General features: G+C 38.3%; 1 protein-coding gene across 20 annotated transcripts in view; it reads right to left on the reverse strand.

Moving 5' to 3' along the window:
* The window catches only part of LOC106090695 (protein phosphatase 1 regulatory subunit 12B), a 225,032-nt gene that overhangs the window by 116,213 nt on the left and 94,331 nt on the right, over positions 1–14,488 (reverse strand). For 14 of the 20 annotated variants that reach the window (XM_059363315.1, XM_059363278.1, XM_059362874.1 and 11 more), the window contains 4 exons: positions 12,382–12,480; positions 12,017–12,187; positions 8,644–8,830; positions 1,090–2,349 (listed from right to left, as the gene is read on the reverse strand). In XM_059363315.1, the coding sequence (XP_059219298.1) occupies positions 1,090–2,349; positions 8,644–8,830; positions 12,017–12,187; positions 12,382–12,480 (1,717 nt within the window). The remainder of the gene's footprint in view (positions 1–1,089; positions 2,350–8,643; positions 8,831–12,016; positions 12,188–12,381; positions 12,481–14,488) is intronic. The other 6 variants (XM_059363347.1, XM_059363036.1, XM_059362932.1 and 3 more) reach the window with 3 other exon arrangements.

Below are 14,488 nucleotides of genomic sequence, written 5' to 3' on the forward strand. Positions count from 1 at the left end.
ATTTCATCAAAATTTTTCTAACGACAAAAAATTCGGATATTTTTTTTTTTTTTGATAAATTAAAAAACAAAATCAAAATTTTTAAGAAATCAGTTCTAAAACCCTTCTTATGACCCTATGTGCATGAAAAGAGTGAAAAGAAATTCTGTAATGATGTAAACAAATTTCTAAGTTTACAAATACTTTTACTTCTTATATTACAAAAATCTACATTTCTTGAAATAACTAAAAACTTGAATCAAATATAAATAAAAAAAAATCTAGCTGATCACTAAAAACTAGGAAAAAACAACATCTAAATTCTAATTATGAATTTATATGACAAAGTCATCTAAGTGTGATTGTAAAAGAGCAGAAAAATACATTCTACAAATTTAAAAAAAGCAAATTTGAAGCAATAAAGAAAAACTAAGGCTTTAAATAATAAAAAATATATAAATAAATAGAAAATATTTTTTTTTATATATAAATAGACACACACATTCAGACATAGAGGTGCTTGACATAAAATTTCAAAATAATTTAAATTTCTTGTTAGTATTAGTGAAATGAACGGAAACGGATATACAAAAAACAAAAGTAAAAGTTACAAGAAAACACTGAGATGAAAAGACCCTCTTGTTGGTAGTGTAGGCAGGCTAAGAGGTGAAGTAGAATGGCTATGGCAGCATAATGATAAAAGCTGGCTTTAGAAAAGTGGATGGCAAAAGAGGCGTTTCAGCAAAATTGCTGGCAAACCTAAAAATTCTCTTAAAAACTCTATAAAGGGCAGCACAAATTATTCTCAAAAAAAAATTAGTTTTACATAGGCTTAATTAGTTTTGTTTTTTGGTTAAACATTTAAGAAAAAATTACAACATTTTTACGCATACGCACAAACTCACAAGAGAAGAGAGTGGTTTTTGAATTAGACAGCAGGGCGCAACAAAGGAAAAAACTAAGTACTTTCTCTTTGTAAACCGAGTACTTCTGGGACTCTGGGTATTTTCAAGTGAGTAGGTGTGTTTGTGTGGTATGTGTGTGTCAGTGTATATATATGTTTTAGGGTAGGGTTTTGGTTTGGTTGAGGGTGGGGGTGGGGGTGCATACCTTAGAACCAGCATCGAATTTCAAACGCCACGAGGGTCTACGATCAGCCGCATTGGCATTTGCCCCGTTGTTATGATGGCCCGCCTGATCATTGCCGCCTGCCTCACGATCCCGCGTATGCAAAGGCGAATTGGGCAACGAAGCTGAGGAGGAATCTAAACTACGACGACTGGCAAAGCCCAAGCCAGGAATGGGTCCCAGATTACAGAACAACGGTGACATGCTACTATCCCGATCTGTGCTGCTTTCGTGCACCGAGTGTGCCACATGACTGGGTTGGTTAAGCGTTGCCGCTGAGATGCTAGATTCGCCAGCGAATATGCCTCCACGTTTCTCATCATAACCATAACGATGCGTCTCTTGGCGTAATTTATCAGCCAAAGTCTGAGAACTGGCATTGTCCATATCGAATAGGGAACGCTTGTCCCGCAAGCGTACAGGGCTCTCCAGAGTGGGTGTGGTTGTAGCAGAGGGGGGTTTATTTTGATTGCTGGCAGCAATTGGCTCGGCCAGAGGCAAGGGGCTGAAGAAGGCAGCACGCATCCGCTCGTTAGTATGAGCGCGCTGTGTTGTGGGAGAGGGAACGCGTGGGGCCTCTGCCGCTGAAGTTGTTACCACCATTCCTTCCAAAGGTGGTGGCTCAGTCTTTTTATCTGGCTTTATGCCGGCATCTTCTTCATCATCTTCTTGTTCATCTTCCTTATGCTCCCCTTTTTCAGTCTCTTGATTGACTTTTTCCTCACGTTGTCTATCCTTTTCATCATCTGTGATGGCTTTGTTTGCCGTTCTTTTGGGAGACGTTATCACTATGGTTGTTTCCACATTTTCAGTGGCCGTTTCGGTTTTTGAGGTCGGTGTTGGGGTACGCGAATCTTTTCGTGGAGGCATAACAAATGTGGCACTTACTTCCTCTTGGGCATCTTCCACTTCTTCGGCAGCCATAGCCGCTGATTTTGAGGAAATTGTGGTGGTTTTTGCTGTGACAATTAAGGAAGAGGGCCTAGAACGATTGGCCGCTGAAGGTGCTATAATTGTGAAGGATGTTACATTGTCATCGTCATCATCATTATCGGCGCCACCACCATCATTACTGGCCTTTGTATTGGTATCCTCCTCCGATTTGGTGGGATCTGTGGAAATTTCTGCCTCCTTGGAATTTTGTTCATTGTTCGTTGTTGTCGTCGTTGCCGTTGCTGCTGTTGGAATTGATATTGCTGTTGCTGCTTCGCTTGGCTCAACAACATTTGCTTGAGTTTCGTTCTGTTAATTGATAAAGTTGTTGTTTGTTGATGTTGTGTGACATAAAGATAAAAAAACATTGATGTGGATACGCAACCAGTTTTTTGAAACAAACAAAAAAAATTTAAACCCTAATCGTTGGGTCCAAAAAAAAAAAAACAAAGAAACGGATAACCATAATTTCTTGTTCTAAAAGTTGGACAATGTCCTTAAGTGTGTTTTGTTGACTTGAGACTAATTTTACGATAATTTTACGAATCCTAGGCAGCACAAGTATACTAAAATTCATATTGGAAATATACAGATTGATGCAATGCTTTGTTGTTTGTCTCGAAATGGATTTGTTTTCGGTGAATATCGTTTTAATTTTATTTGATAGTTCCTTCCAACAAGTAGCGTCTAGCTTTTATCTAGGGACTCACCCCTTTCTCCTTTTTACCTGCAGCGTTTTTTACTGGGGTATAACCAAAAGGCAAACTGGCCTCGCACTGGAACTCCCTCATCTTTATGATAGGCTACCCATTCAACCTGACCCTAAATCGTGCATAAAATTCTGAGAGTTCTTAGGCTTCTTGATAAAGTAGTATGCGACTCTCACATAAGACACCCATTTATTAATGGAACTATTGAAATAGAAAGAAATCGGTTCAGGTTTGAATAAAACTGTCATATATCTGATCATCCGATATGGACTAATATTGAAAAAATGTGGTAATTTAATTTGTCCGATCCTCATGAAATTTGGCACGAAAGATTCTCTTGATTTTGGTTTTACTATCAGCTTGAACATCCTTTCTTGGCAGATAAAATCATAGCCATTGTATCTGTTTAACATCCCGGCCGTCACATGGTAACTATGGGCTACACACGATACCGCTGATTGTCCACGATTGCCGTTGCAGCTAGTCCGTATGGAGCATTCCACTATCCGCAACCTATGGACGCACCCAGTTGGTCGCAGCTAAGCTCCTCGTAACAACTATGAGCTCCACACAGATAAGACCTCAGAGTACCAGCCAGTGCGGTGTTCACAGTTATCCCGTGCCATGAAAAATTTCGTATTGATGCGAGTAGCGGCAAATGCGGCGGCGGGCAATCAGTGATTTTGGGAGCGGAGTCTCAGTGAGGAATCTCGAAATGACAAGACGAGTGATTGGCGCCAATGCCTAACATCAGCACATGTTTCCAAGTTAAGAGCCCCGGGGGGCGATCGTCTGATCTTGAAGTAAGCGGTTCGTTACTTCGAGGGACACATGTGCGATCCCACATAACCCATGCGGTTAGGACACTGAGCCACTCACCAGCTAAGACCAATTTTGGCAAACTCTTTCCAACATTTCGGCCGGTATCTCTCGAAGAAATGCTTCAATGTTGTATTCCAATGCGTCAATTGAAGCGAGCTTGTCTATAAAGACATGAGCTTTAATAACGCCCCACAAAAAATAGTCTAAAGGCGCTAAACCCACAACCATTGTTACGCATGCTGTGTGACATGTGGCACCGTCTTGTTGAAACCACATGTCATGCAAGTCAAGCTCTTGCATTTTGGCAAAAAAAAAATTGGATATCATCTCATGGTACCGCTCTGCATTCATAGAGATGGACGATGGGTAAATAACCAAAAGGTATTTACCCGGTAAATTGGGTAAATACCCAGGTATTTACCCATTTATATCCAAAAGCTGGGTATTTATAGTTTTGCAGATATCTTGACATACATTTTCCAAAAATTTTTGGATGATTTTATATTCTTTGTATATAGACCTGATCTTCTGATTTCATAAAATCGGAATTTAGTTATATATAGCCTTTTTATAGACCGATCTCCATACTAAAAGCCTTGACGCAATACATTGGTAATTTTTCATCCGATTTCGATTAAATTTGGCACAGTGAGTTCTGGTAGATCCCTACCCATTTCTGTGAAGTAAGGTCCAAATCGGACTATATTTGGATATAGCTGCCCTATAGACCGGCCGCCCGATCTCACAATATAGGGTTTAAGGCCATCAAAAATCCATGTATTACCCGATTTCGATGAAATTTGGCACAGTGAGTTCTGGTAGACCCCTACCCATGCCTGTCAAATGCGGTTTAAATCGGACGAAATTTGGATAAAGCTGCCATATAGACCGATTTCCTGATATAGTGTAGTGAGCCTATAAGAGGAGCACCTTTTATCCGATTTTGATAAAATTTGGGACAGCGAGTTCTGGAAGACCCCTCCACCTATTTGTTTAATATCGTCCAGATCGGACGATATTTGGATATAGTCGCCATATCGGCCGATCTCCAGATATAGGTTATTGAGCCCATAAAAGTAGTTTTTTTCATCCGATTTTGATGAAATTTGAAACAGTGCGTTTTGATAACCTCCAAACCTTTCTGTTGAACACCGTCCAGACCGGACCATATTTTGATATAGCTGCCATATAGACCGATCTCCCGATATAGAGTATTGAGCTAATAAACGGAGCACTTTTCTTGCGATTTTGATGAAAATTAATTCAGGACTACACTGTCGATTTTACAATAGCAATTCTTGAGCTTATAAAATATTTGCGTGTGTGGATTGTTGTTAATGTTTGAGTAATGGATAAAATATGTGTAGGGGTCCACCAAAACTCACTGTTTACATATTTCTTCGAAATCGGATAGAAAATGCTCCTATTATGGACTGAAAACTCTATACTTTATGGGGTCTTACACGAATATGAAGAGGTGTTACAAACGGAATGACGAAATAAGTATACAACCATTCTATGGTGGAGGTTATACAAATTCTGTTGTTGTTTTCGTGGCAGTGTGTTGTATACTGAGGCGGCTGCCTTTGCCGATTAAGAACTACATCGGATCAATCCGATACGTACAACCGGCTGCCCTGAAATTAAGAAAAATCCTAGTCGCCCGTGTTTAATTTATATAAAATCTTTTTACATACACCAACTTCTCAAAATGAAACGATTTCAACGGCACCCCAACACGGTCATTATTTGCAATTTTTATACCCACCACCAAAGCATGAAGGTATACTAATCTAGTCATTCAGTTTGTATCACTACAAAATATTTGTCAAAGACCCCGAAGAGTACATATATTCTTGATCGTCTCAAAGTTCTGACTCGATCTAGCCATGTCCGTCCGTCTGTCGAAATCACGATAGCGGTCGAACGCGTAGAGCTAAACGCTTGAAATTTTGCTCAGATATCTAATATTGATGTTACTCGTTGGGGATTGCAAATGGGCTATATGGGTTAAGAACCTGGTATAGCTCCCATATAAACCTATCTCCCGATTTGAATTCTTGAGTCCGATTTGGCTGAAATTGTGCATGTGGTGTTCTGTTACGACTTCCAACAATTGTGCCAAGTACGGTCTGAATCAGTCTATAGCCTAATATAACTCCAATATAAACCTATCTCTCGATTTGACTTCTTGAGCCCTTACAAGCAAAAATTTTTGTCAGATTTCGGTGAAATTTTGCATATAGTGTTCTGTTATGACTTCCAACAACTGTGCCTAGTACGGTCCAAATCGGTCTATAACCTGAAATAGCTCCCATATAAACTGATCTCCCCATTTGACTTCTTGAGCCCTTACAAGCTGAATTGTTTGTCCGATTCGGCAAAAATTTTGCATGTGGCGTTCTGTTGTGACTTCAAACAACTGTGCCAATATATGGGACTATATCTTGATATAGCTCGATTTAAGGTTTTAGGCCCATAAAAATCGCATTAATTATTCGATTTTCCTAAAATTTCGGACAGTGAGTTGTGTTAGGCCCTTCGACATCATTCTTCAATTTGGCCCCAATCAGCCCAGATTTGGATATAGCTCCCATATAGACCGATCTCTCGATTTAAGGTTTTAGGCCCATAAAAGGCGCATTTAGTTATGTTAGGCCCTTCGACATCCTTCTTCAATTTGGCCCAGGTCGTTCCAGATTTGGATATAGCTGCCATATAGACGGATCTTTCGATTCAAGATTTTGGACCCATAAAAGGCGCATTTATTGTCCGATTTTACCAAAATTTGGGACAGTGAGCCGTGTTAGGCCCTTCTCCAAATTGGCCCAGATTGGTCTAGATTTGCATATAGCTGCCATATAGACCGATCTCTCGATTTAAGGTTTTGGGCTCATAAAAGGCGCATTTATTGTCCGATTTCGCCGAAATTTGGGACAGTGAGTTGTGTTAGGCCCCTCGCCATTTTTCTGCAATTTGACTAACATCGGTCCACATTTGGATATGTCTGCCATATAGACCAATCTCTCGATATAAGGTTTTTGACCCATAAAAGGTGCATTTATTGTCCGATTTCGCCGAATCTTGGGACAGTGAGTTGTGTTAGGCCCTTCGACATCTTTCTTCAGTTTGGCCGCGATAGGTCAAGATTTGAATATAGCTGCCATATAGACCGATCTCTCGATTTAAGGACTTGGACCCATTAAAGACGCATTTATTCTCCGATTTCGCTCAAATTTGACACATTGACTTATGTTAGGCTTTTCGACATCCGTGTCGTATATGGCTACCAAAAAGAGCAATATTTTGTTCTACAAAATTGAACAGTGACTTGTGTTTCCTAGACCACTCAATTTCCGTTCGGAATTTGGCCCAATTTGGACCATATTTCGATATAGCTGCTATGGGGGCATAAATTAGACAGTTTTCAACGGTTTAAGACGAAAGGTGGTTTACATATATACCCGAGGTGGTAGGTATCCAAAGTTCGACCCGGCCGAACTTTACGCCTTTTTACTTTGTTATTTAATTTTACTTTTTTGTAATGATTTTATTTTTTTTTTAATTGTCAACAAAACATTGCATCTTTCGTTCCGAAGTTCTAAGATTGGGGGAAAAGTACTATAACATAGGCAATCATGCAAAATAGAAAACATGACTAAACACATTTATATAGTGAATCCTAGGGTCACATAATCATGCATTATGTATATAAAATCTACAAATATCTTATATAAAATTATTAATACTTTATATTACAATACTCAAGAAGATACTTTGACAAAAAATATAAAGACTCATATAAAAAAATAATTTAAATCTAAAAAAAAGTGAAAACAAAAATCCTAAACTCATTTTTAAAAATATTTTTTAAACTTGTTCTCTTTGTGGAAAAGATGGCTATCAAATCTTTTAACTAAAAAGATACAATATCAACACTGGTAGAGATAGAGCTTTATAAACAGCAGAATAAAGGAGCAGAAAAAAAAAAGACTGAAAAAAATAACTTTTTTGTTTTTGGTGGCAGGAGCATAGTAAGGCCAATTGTTTGCGCTTATAATACAGGCAGCAATGACATTTTAAGAAAAATTTACTCTTTTTACATCACATTCTTGCTTGGCTTTATGATGTGGTGTTGGCGGTGGTAGTGGTGGGGAAAAAAAGGTCAAACGATTATATGTTCCAAATTTTTTTCTTAGAGAAAGGAACAAAACTAGACAGGGACAATGGAACTGAACTGAATTGTCTGATAATGTCAAGGGTGTTTGTTGGTGGTGATGGAGGGTGTAGTCTAACTATTAAATATATTCTTTTATTAAAAAAAAACCATCACAGCAAACCAAAATTTTTAAAATAGATAACCATAACGTAACGACCAAAACCATTCTGAGGAGTTTTTGTAATGGAAAGTGGAGTCTTTTTGGTGGTTTGTTACACGTGTTGATATGTCTGTATAGGATATGGGAAATACAGATGATATTTGGAAACCCATTAAAACCCCCTTAACCATCCATTCATTCTACCAAATCTAAATGTCTTTTGTATATATGGTGGGATGGATGTGGGGAATTGGGGCGGATTATTATACTCAACTAAAACAATATTAAAAAAAAGTGGGTGTTATTTTTGAAAAGAACATAAACGAAAACAAAACTTAAACCATAAGCTCATTGTTTTAACAAAAACAACCCAATAACAAAATTTAACAATAACAAAACAAAATATAAAACCGCTTCCAAAAGCGTAATGAGAATGATTTTGAATTATTATTTTTTTAATGCTATACAATGGCAATAAAAGTGTTGTATTTTCAATTTTCAAATGAATAAAAAGAAAATTTGGTGAAAATTTCCCATGATAACGTAATAAATTTGGGAAAAAGTTATGAAATGATGTATAACGGAATCTCGGACAAAGAAGGACAAGGATCAATTGAGCAAACCAACAAATAACGGACAATGTTTGTTTGATGAATGAATGAATGATTTCGTTCCAATTATCAAAATTTAGTGTTCAAATGGAATGTTTGCTTTTTTTATTTTTTTTTTTTTTTTGTAGCATAAAAACTTACGTTGCTGCTGTTGTTATTGTTGTTGTTATTATTCATGGTGGAATTCTTCTTTTTCACCAATTCTTCAGCACTCTTGATCTCGTCCAAGGTAACACCTTGGGTAGAACGTCTCGTTTCACGTACACGCTTAGCATGTGCCTTACGTTGAGTTTCACTTTCTTCGTCACGCACCGGTGGCACAAATGACCTAATAAAACAAAACAACATAAAAAAATTTATTTACTTAGAAGAAACTAAAATATTTGGGAAGAGACATAAATCATTAATTTTATTAATATCTTTAGAAAATATTAAAGGCATGCCAAAAACGAAATTAACAAATATCAAAAACAAAAGGGATTAGGAATTATTGAAACTAAACTAGTAAAAGCGTGCCAAGTTCGACCGGACCCAATCTCACCCTTCACCATGAATCGCATCTGTCAAGTTCTTTGCCTGATATCTCTTTATGGGCAAACAAGGGATAATGGATAAGAATTGCTATGCTATTGGAGCTATATTAAGCTATGGAGAGATTCGCATCATATTTCTTTGGGATGTTAGAGATCCATGGTAGAAGTCGTTGTGCAAAATTTCAGCCTAACCGGATAAGAATTGTGCCCTCTGGAGGCTCAAGAAATAAGTCGGATGATTGGCGTATATGGAATCTACAGCAGGTTATCGACCAATTCAAATCATATTTGCGCATATATTGAAGGTCTTAGGATAAGTCTTTTTACAAAATTTCTGTCACATTGGATAAGAAATGAGCTCTTTAGGGGCTTCAGAAATAATATCGGAAGATTGGTTTATATCAGGGCTGCGGAGTCTGACCCTCGACTCCGACCCCGGGTCGGAGTCAGTGTATTAAGCCGGAGTCGGAGAGCTGTTCGGAGTCGTGGCAAGCGTGCTCCTACTCCGGTCTCAAAACCTCGACTGCGATCGACTCCGCAGCCCTGGTTTATATGGTTGTGGACCGATTTAGACCGTACTTGGCATAGTAGTTGGAAGCCAATACAAAACACTCCATGCAAATTTTCAAACAAATCAGGAAAAATTGTGTACACTAGAGACTCGAGAAGTTAATATCAGAAATCGGTTTATAAAGGTGCTATATCAGGTTGTGAACCGATTTGAATCATACTTGGCGCAGTTGTTAGAAATTAGAACAAACACTTCATGAAAATTTTCAGCCAAATCGGATAATAGTGGCTCAAGAGTCCAGATCCCATATCAGATTATATGGGAGCTATATCAGGTTATGTAAAACTTCTCTCTAAAAGAGGTGTCGCACAGCGCCACGCCGTTCGGACTCGGCTATAAAAAGGAAGCCCCCGTATCATTGAGCTTAAACTTGAATCGGACTGCACTCATTGATATGTGAGAAGTTTGCCCCTGTTCCTCAGTGGAATGTTCATGGGCAAAATTTGCAATTTGCATATCAGGTTATGCACCTATTTAGACCATATGCACCTATTTAAAACACCAAACATGCAAAATTTCAGCCAAATCCGATAATAATTGCGCCCTCTAGAGGCTCACGAAGTCAAGATCCGAGAACGGATTATATTGGAGCTATATGAGGTTAAGGACCGATTTCGGTTGTTACAAGTTAGATTAAAACACTCCATGCAAAATTTCAGCCAAATCGGATAAGAATTGCGCCCTCTAGAGGCTCAAGAAATCAAGATCCCAGATCGCTTTAAATGGCAACTATACCAGGTTATGAACCGATTTTGACCATACTAAGCACAGTTGTTGGAAGTCATAGCAAACCATGTCATGTGAAATTTCAGACAAATCGGATGGTGACTTCTAGAGACTCAAGATGTCAAGATACTCGATCGATGTATATGGCAGTTATGTCAAAACATGGACCAATATGGACCATTTACAATCCCAACCTACCTACCTACACTAATAGAAACTAATTGTGCAAAATTTCAAGAGGCTAGCTTTATTCCTTCGAAAGTTAGAGTGCTTGGATTAAGCAACTCAGAATGTCAAGAAGATCAAGAACATATATCAGTTCTGAACAAAGAGTGTGACGAACAAAATGACGAAAAGGAAAGAAAGGTGTAGGGTATACAAATATGAAACAGGTAAGAGCATGCCAAGTTCGGCCGGACCGAATCTTATATACTCTCCACCATGGATCGCATTTGCCGAGTTCTTTGCGTGGTATCTCTTGTCAAGCAAACAAAGAATAATGGATAAGAATTGTTATGCTATTGGAGATATATCAAATTTCCTATAGGAAAACCTAAATTCAGCATGACTGAAGAGGTTTCCTATAGGAAAACCTAAATTCAGCCTGGCTGAATAAGGTTTCCTATAGGAAAACCTAAATTAAGCCTGACTGAAATTAGGTTTTCCTATGGGAAACCTAAATTCAGCCTGGTTGAATAAGGTTTCCTATAGGAAAACCTAATTTCAGCTGGCTGAATAAGGTTTCCTATATAAAAACCAAAATTCAACTTGGCTGAATAAAGCTTCCGATAGGAGAACTTAAATTCAGCCTTGCTGAAAAAGGTTTCTGATAGGATAACCTCAATTCATCCTGGCTGAATAAGGTTTTGTGATATGAAAATCCAAATTCAGCCTGGCTGAATAAGGTTTTCGATAGACAAACCTAAATTCAGCCTGGCTGACTTGGGTTTTCAATAGGAAAATATAAATTCAGCCGTGCTAAATAAGGTTTCCAATGGGAAAACCTAAATTCATCCTTGCTGAATAAGGTTTTCAATATGTAAATCTGAATTGAACCGAGGAAAACCTAAATTTAGCCTGGCTACATAAGGTTTCCGATAGGAAAACCTAAATTCAGCCTGGCTGAATAAGTTTTTCTTAAGGAAAACTTTAATTCAGGAAAAATTAATTCAGCTTTCCTGAATAAGTTTAATTCAACCTGGCTGAATAAGGGTTTGTTCATAGGAAAGCTTAAATTCAGTCTTGAATAAGTTTTGCCTATACGGAAACTTTAATCCAACTTTAACTACTAACATTTTCTGTTAGAACGTTCAATCTTACCAAAGTTATCCCTATACCCATTTTCAATTTCGAAATGTTAGTTTAAATATCATACGAAAATTAATTGTTGCAATCAAGTTATGCTTACTAGTAAGGCATACTTTATATATTTTTAACAAAGGCAGGGGGTTAATAACACGCTTTAAAAGCTTTAATTAATTATCTCGGGGAGGGCTGAGGAAACAATAGCCAGGTATACTGTATAGTGTATTAGCCAGGTCAGAACTATATTAAGGCTTCAGCATTAAATACGCATTAGGTAGAGCCAAACATTAAAAATGATAACCACAAACGCTTTTTTCGTTTGTGGCAACAAACAACAAATAAAACAAACAACATCGAGTGGAAGTGCCGAAAGAATTACTTGAAGAAATTTTTTATCATATTTCCAGTCGATTGTTTGGCTTTAACTGGATCAGCAGTTGAACCATTGCTAGTATTGTTATTATTATTGTTGTTGTTGTTTGCAGTAGCTTTATTATTATCCTTAGTTTGAGGGGAATTTTGTGCCACTTGTTGTGGTTGGGTTTGTGTACTAAAATAAAACAAAAATTGTAACACTGGTGCTGAGTGAAATCACAACAGAAAACTTGGAAAAAATGAAATGAAATCAAATAAAAAGATAAACAGTGCAGAAAAATGAAAAACTCTGAATGTAACTGGTACCGATCAACTGTTTCAATATGATGATAGGATATTGTTATGAAATATTTGCAATAAATACAGTACCTCCGGATTGGTGTGGTGACTGTAGCAGGAGAAGAAGTATTCGTTGTATTTGAGTAAGCAGGTGTAGATGAAACCGCAGGTGTAACTGATGGCGATTTCCTAAGAAAGAAGAAAAAATAATAACAATCAATCATTTAGTATACCAGATATTAACTTTAAATAAATATTTACTCAGAACACATATACATACAAACAAAAAAAAAATAATAAGTTAATACAAATTAATATCAGTGAAGCGTATAAGCTGTCATGAAAGTTGTAGACAGTCAGAAAACGAGAGTGAGAAAGAGAGACGATTGAGTGATTTAAAGATAAAATTTACTTAAGCCAAAACCACACCAGTGTTTATCTTTATGCCATATTTACTACATTTCAAAGACTCTGATGATGCAGAAACCACTAATCTTCCAAAAAGGCGTAACCCAAATAAACAAACCTTAAAATCCCCACCAAAAGTGGACACTTTAAATGTGACAGAACAAGGATAATCGAGAGATTGGTTTATATGGCCAAAACAGCCATAACAGGTAAAAATTGAATCATTTATATCACGTTAAAGGGCGATACCGATTCGGTGCAGTTGTTGGAAGTCGCAACAGAACACCACGTGCAAAATTTCAGCCAAATCGAACCAAACTTGCGGCTTCCAAGGGTTAAAGATGTCAAATCGGGAGTTCGGTTTATATGGGAGATATATCAGGTTATAGACCGATTTGGACCGTACACGGTACAGTTGTTGGAAGTCGTAACAAAACACCACGTACAAAATTTCAGCCAAATCGGACCAAGCTTGCGGCTTTCAAGGGCACAAGATGTCAAATCGGGAGTTCGGTTTATATGGAAGCTATGTCAGGTTATAGACCGATTTGACCTTGCTTGGCACAATTGTTGGAAGTCGTAACAGAACAACACGTGCAAAATTTTAACCAAATCAGACAAAAATTGCTGCTTCCAGGGACTCAAGATGTCAAATCGGAAGATGCGTTTACATAGGAGCTATATCAGGTTATAGACCTTTTTGGACCCTACTCGCTACAGCTGTTGGAAGTAGTAACAGAACACTACGCGCAAAGTTTAAACCAAGTCGGACAAAAATTGCGGCTTCCAGGGAATCAAGATGTCAAATCGGAAGATCGGTATACATGGGAGCTATATCAGGTTATAAACCGATTTGAACCTTACTTGGCACAGTTTTTAGAAGTCTTAACAGAACACTTCGTATGCTAGCCAAATCAGGCAAAACTTACGGCTGCCAGGGACTCATGATGTGAAATTGGGAGATCGGATTATATGGGAGCTATATCAAAACCTGAACCGATATAGTCCATATGCAGTCCCCAACGACGTACATCAATCAATTCCATGGCAGCCGGTTGTACGTACCGGATTGACCCGATGTAATCCTTCATCGGCAAGGGCTGCCGCCTCGGTGTACAATACACTGCTACAACGACGACGACGACGACCTACATCAATAAGAAGTATCTGTGCAAAATTTCAAGTACCTAGTTTTACGCGATCAAACGCTTTCGTGATTTCGACATATGGACGGTCGGACATTGCTAGACCTAGATATAAATGATTTATGAGGTTCCAGAGCATCATCAATTTCTTCAGGTGCAACTGGAAGCGATCGTTCTCCAAGGACTACATTCACCCGGTAGATATTGACCGCATCTGCTACCGTATCTCGATCAATGTTGACTAGACCCACTTGATATGCCGTTTGTCCTAGAGGTTCTCTCTTTTATCGCTTGATTTGGAAGACTGCACACATTTGCCGTGGCTTCAATCAGCCCAGGCCATGTGATAGGACCGTGTTTGTGGCATAGTACTTATGGAAAGTATTCGACACAGTCAGCCATGCCAAACTATTTGAGGACATGGCCAACAGGTCCCTCCAGCCGGGCCTGAAACGCTGGCCCGCAAACTGTCCCCAGTCATCTGTGGAATTTAGGGATAAGGAGTCGAAACACCGTAGAGTGAGACAGGGAGTTACTCAAGGCGGGGTGGTATCTCCGGCACTGTTTAACCTCTACATATGCACCAAAAATCGCAGAGACCTTTAAAATTATCATCTTGTAGATAGCTATCCACTGTCCAGAAA

The sequence above is a fragment of the Stomoxys calcitrans genome, chromosome 1, assembly GCF_963082655.1.
Source record: "Stomoxys calcitrans chromosome 1, idStoCalc2.1, whole genome shotgun sequence".
Classification (NCBI taxonomy): domain Eukaryota; kingdom Metazoa; phylum Arthropoda; class Insecta; order Diptera; family Muscidae; genus Stomoxys; species Stomoxys calcitrans.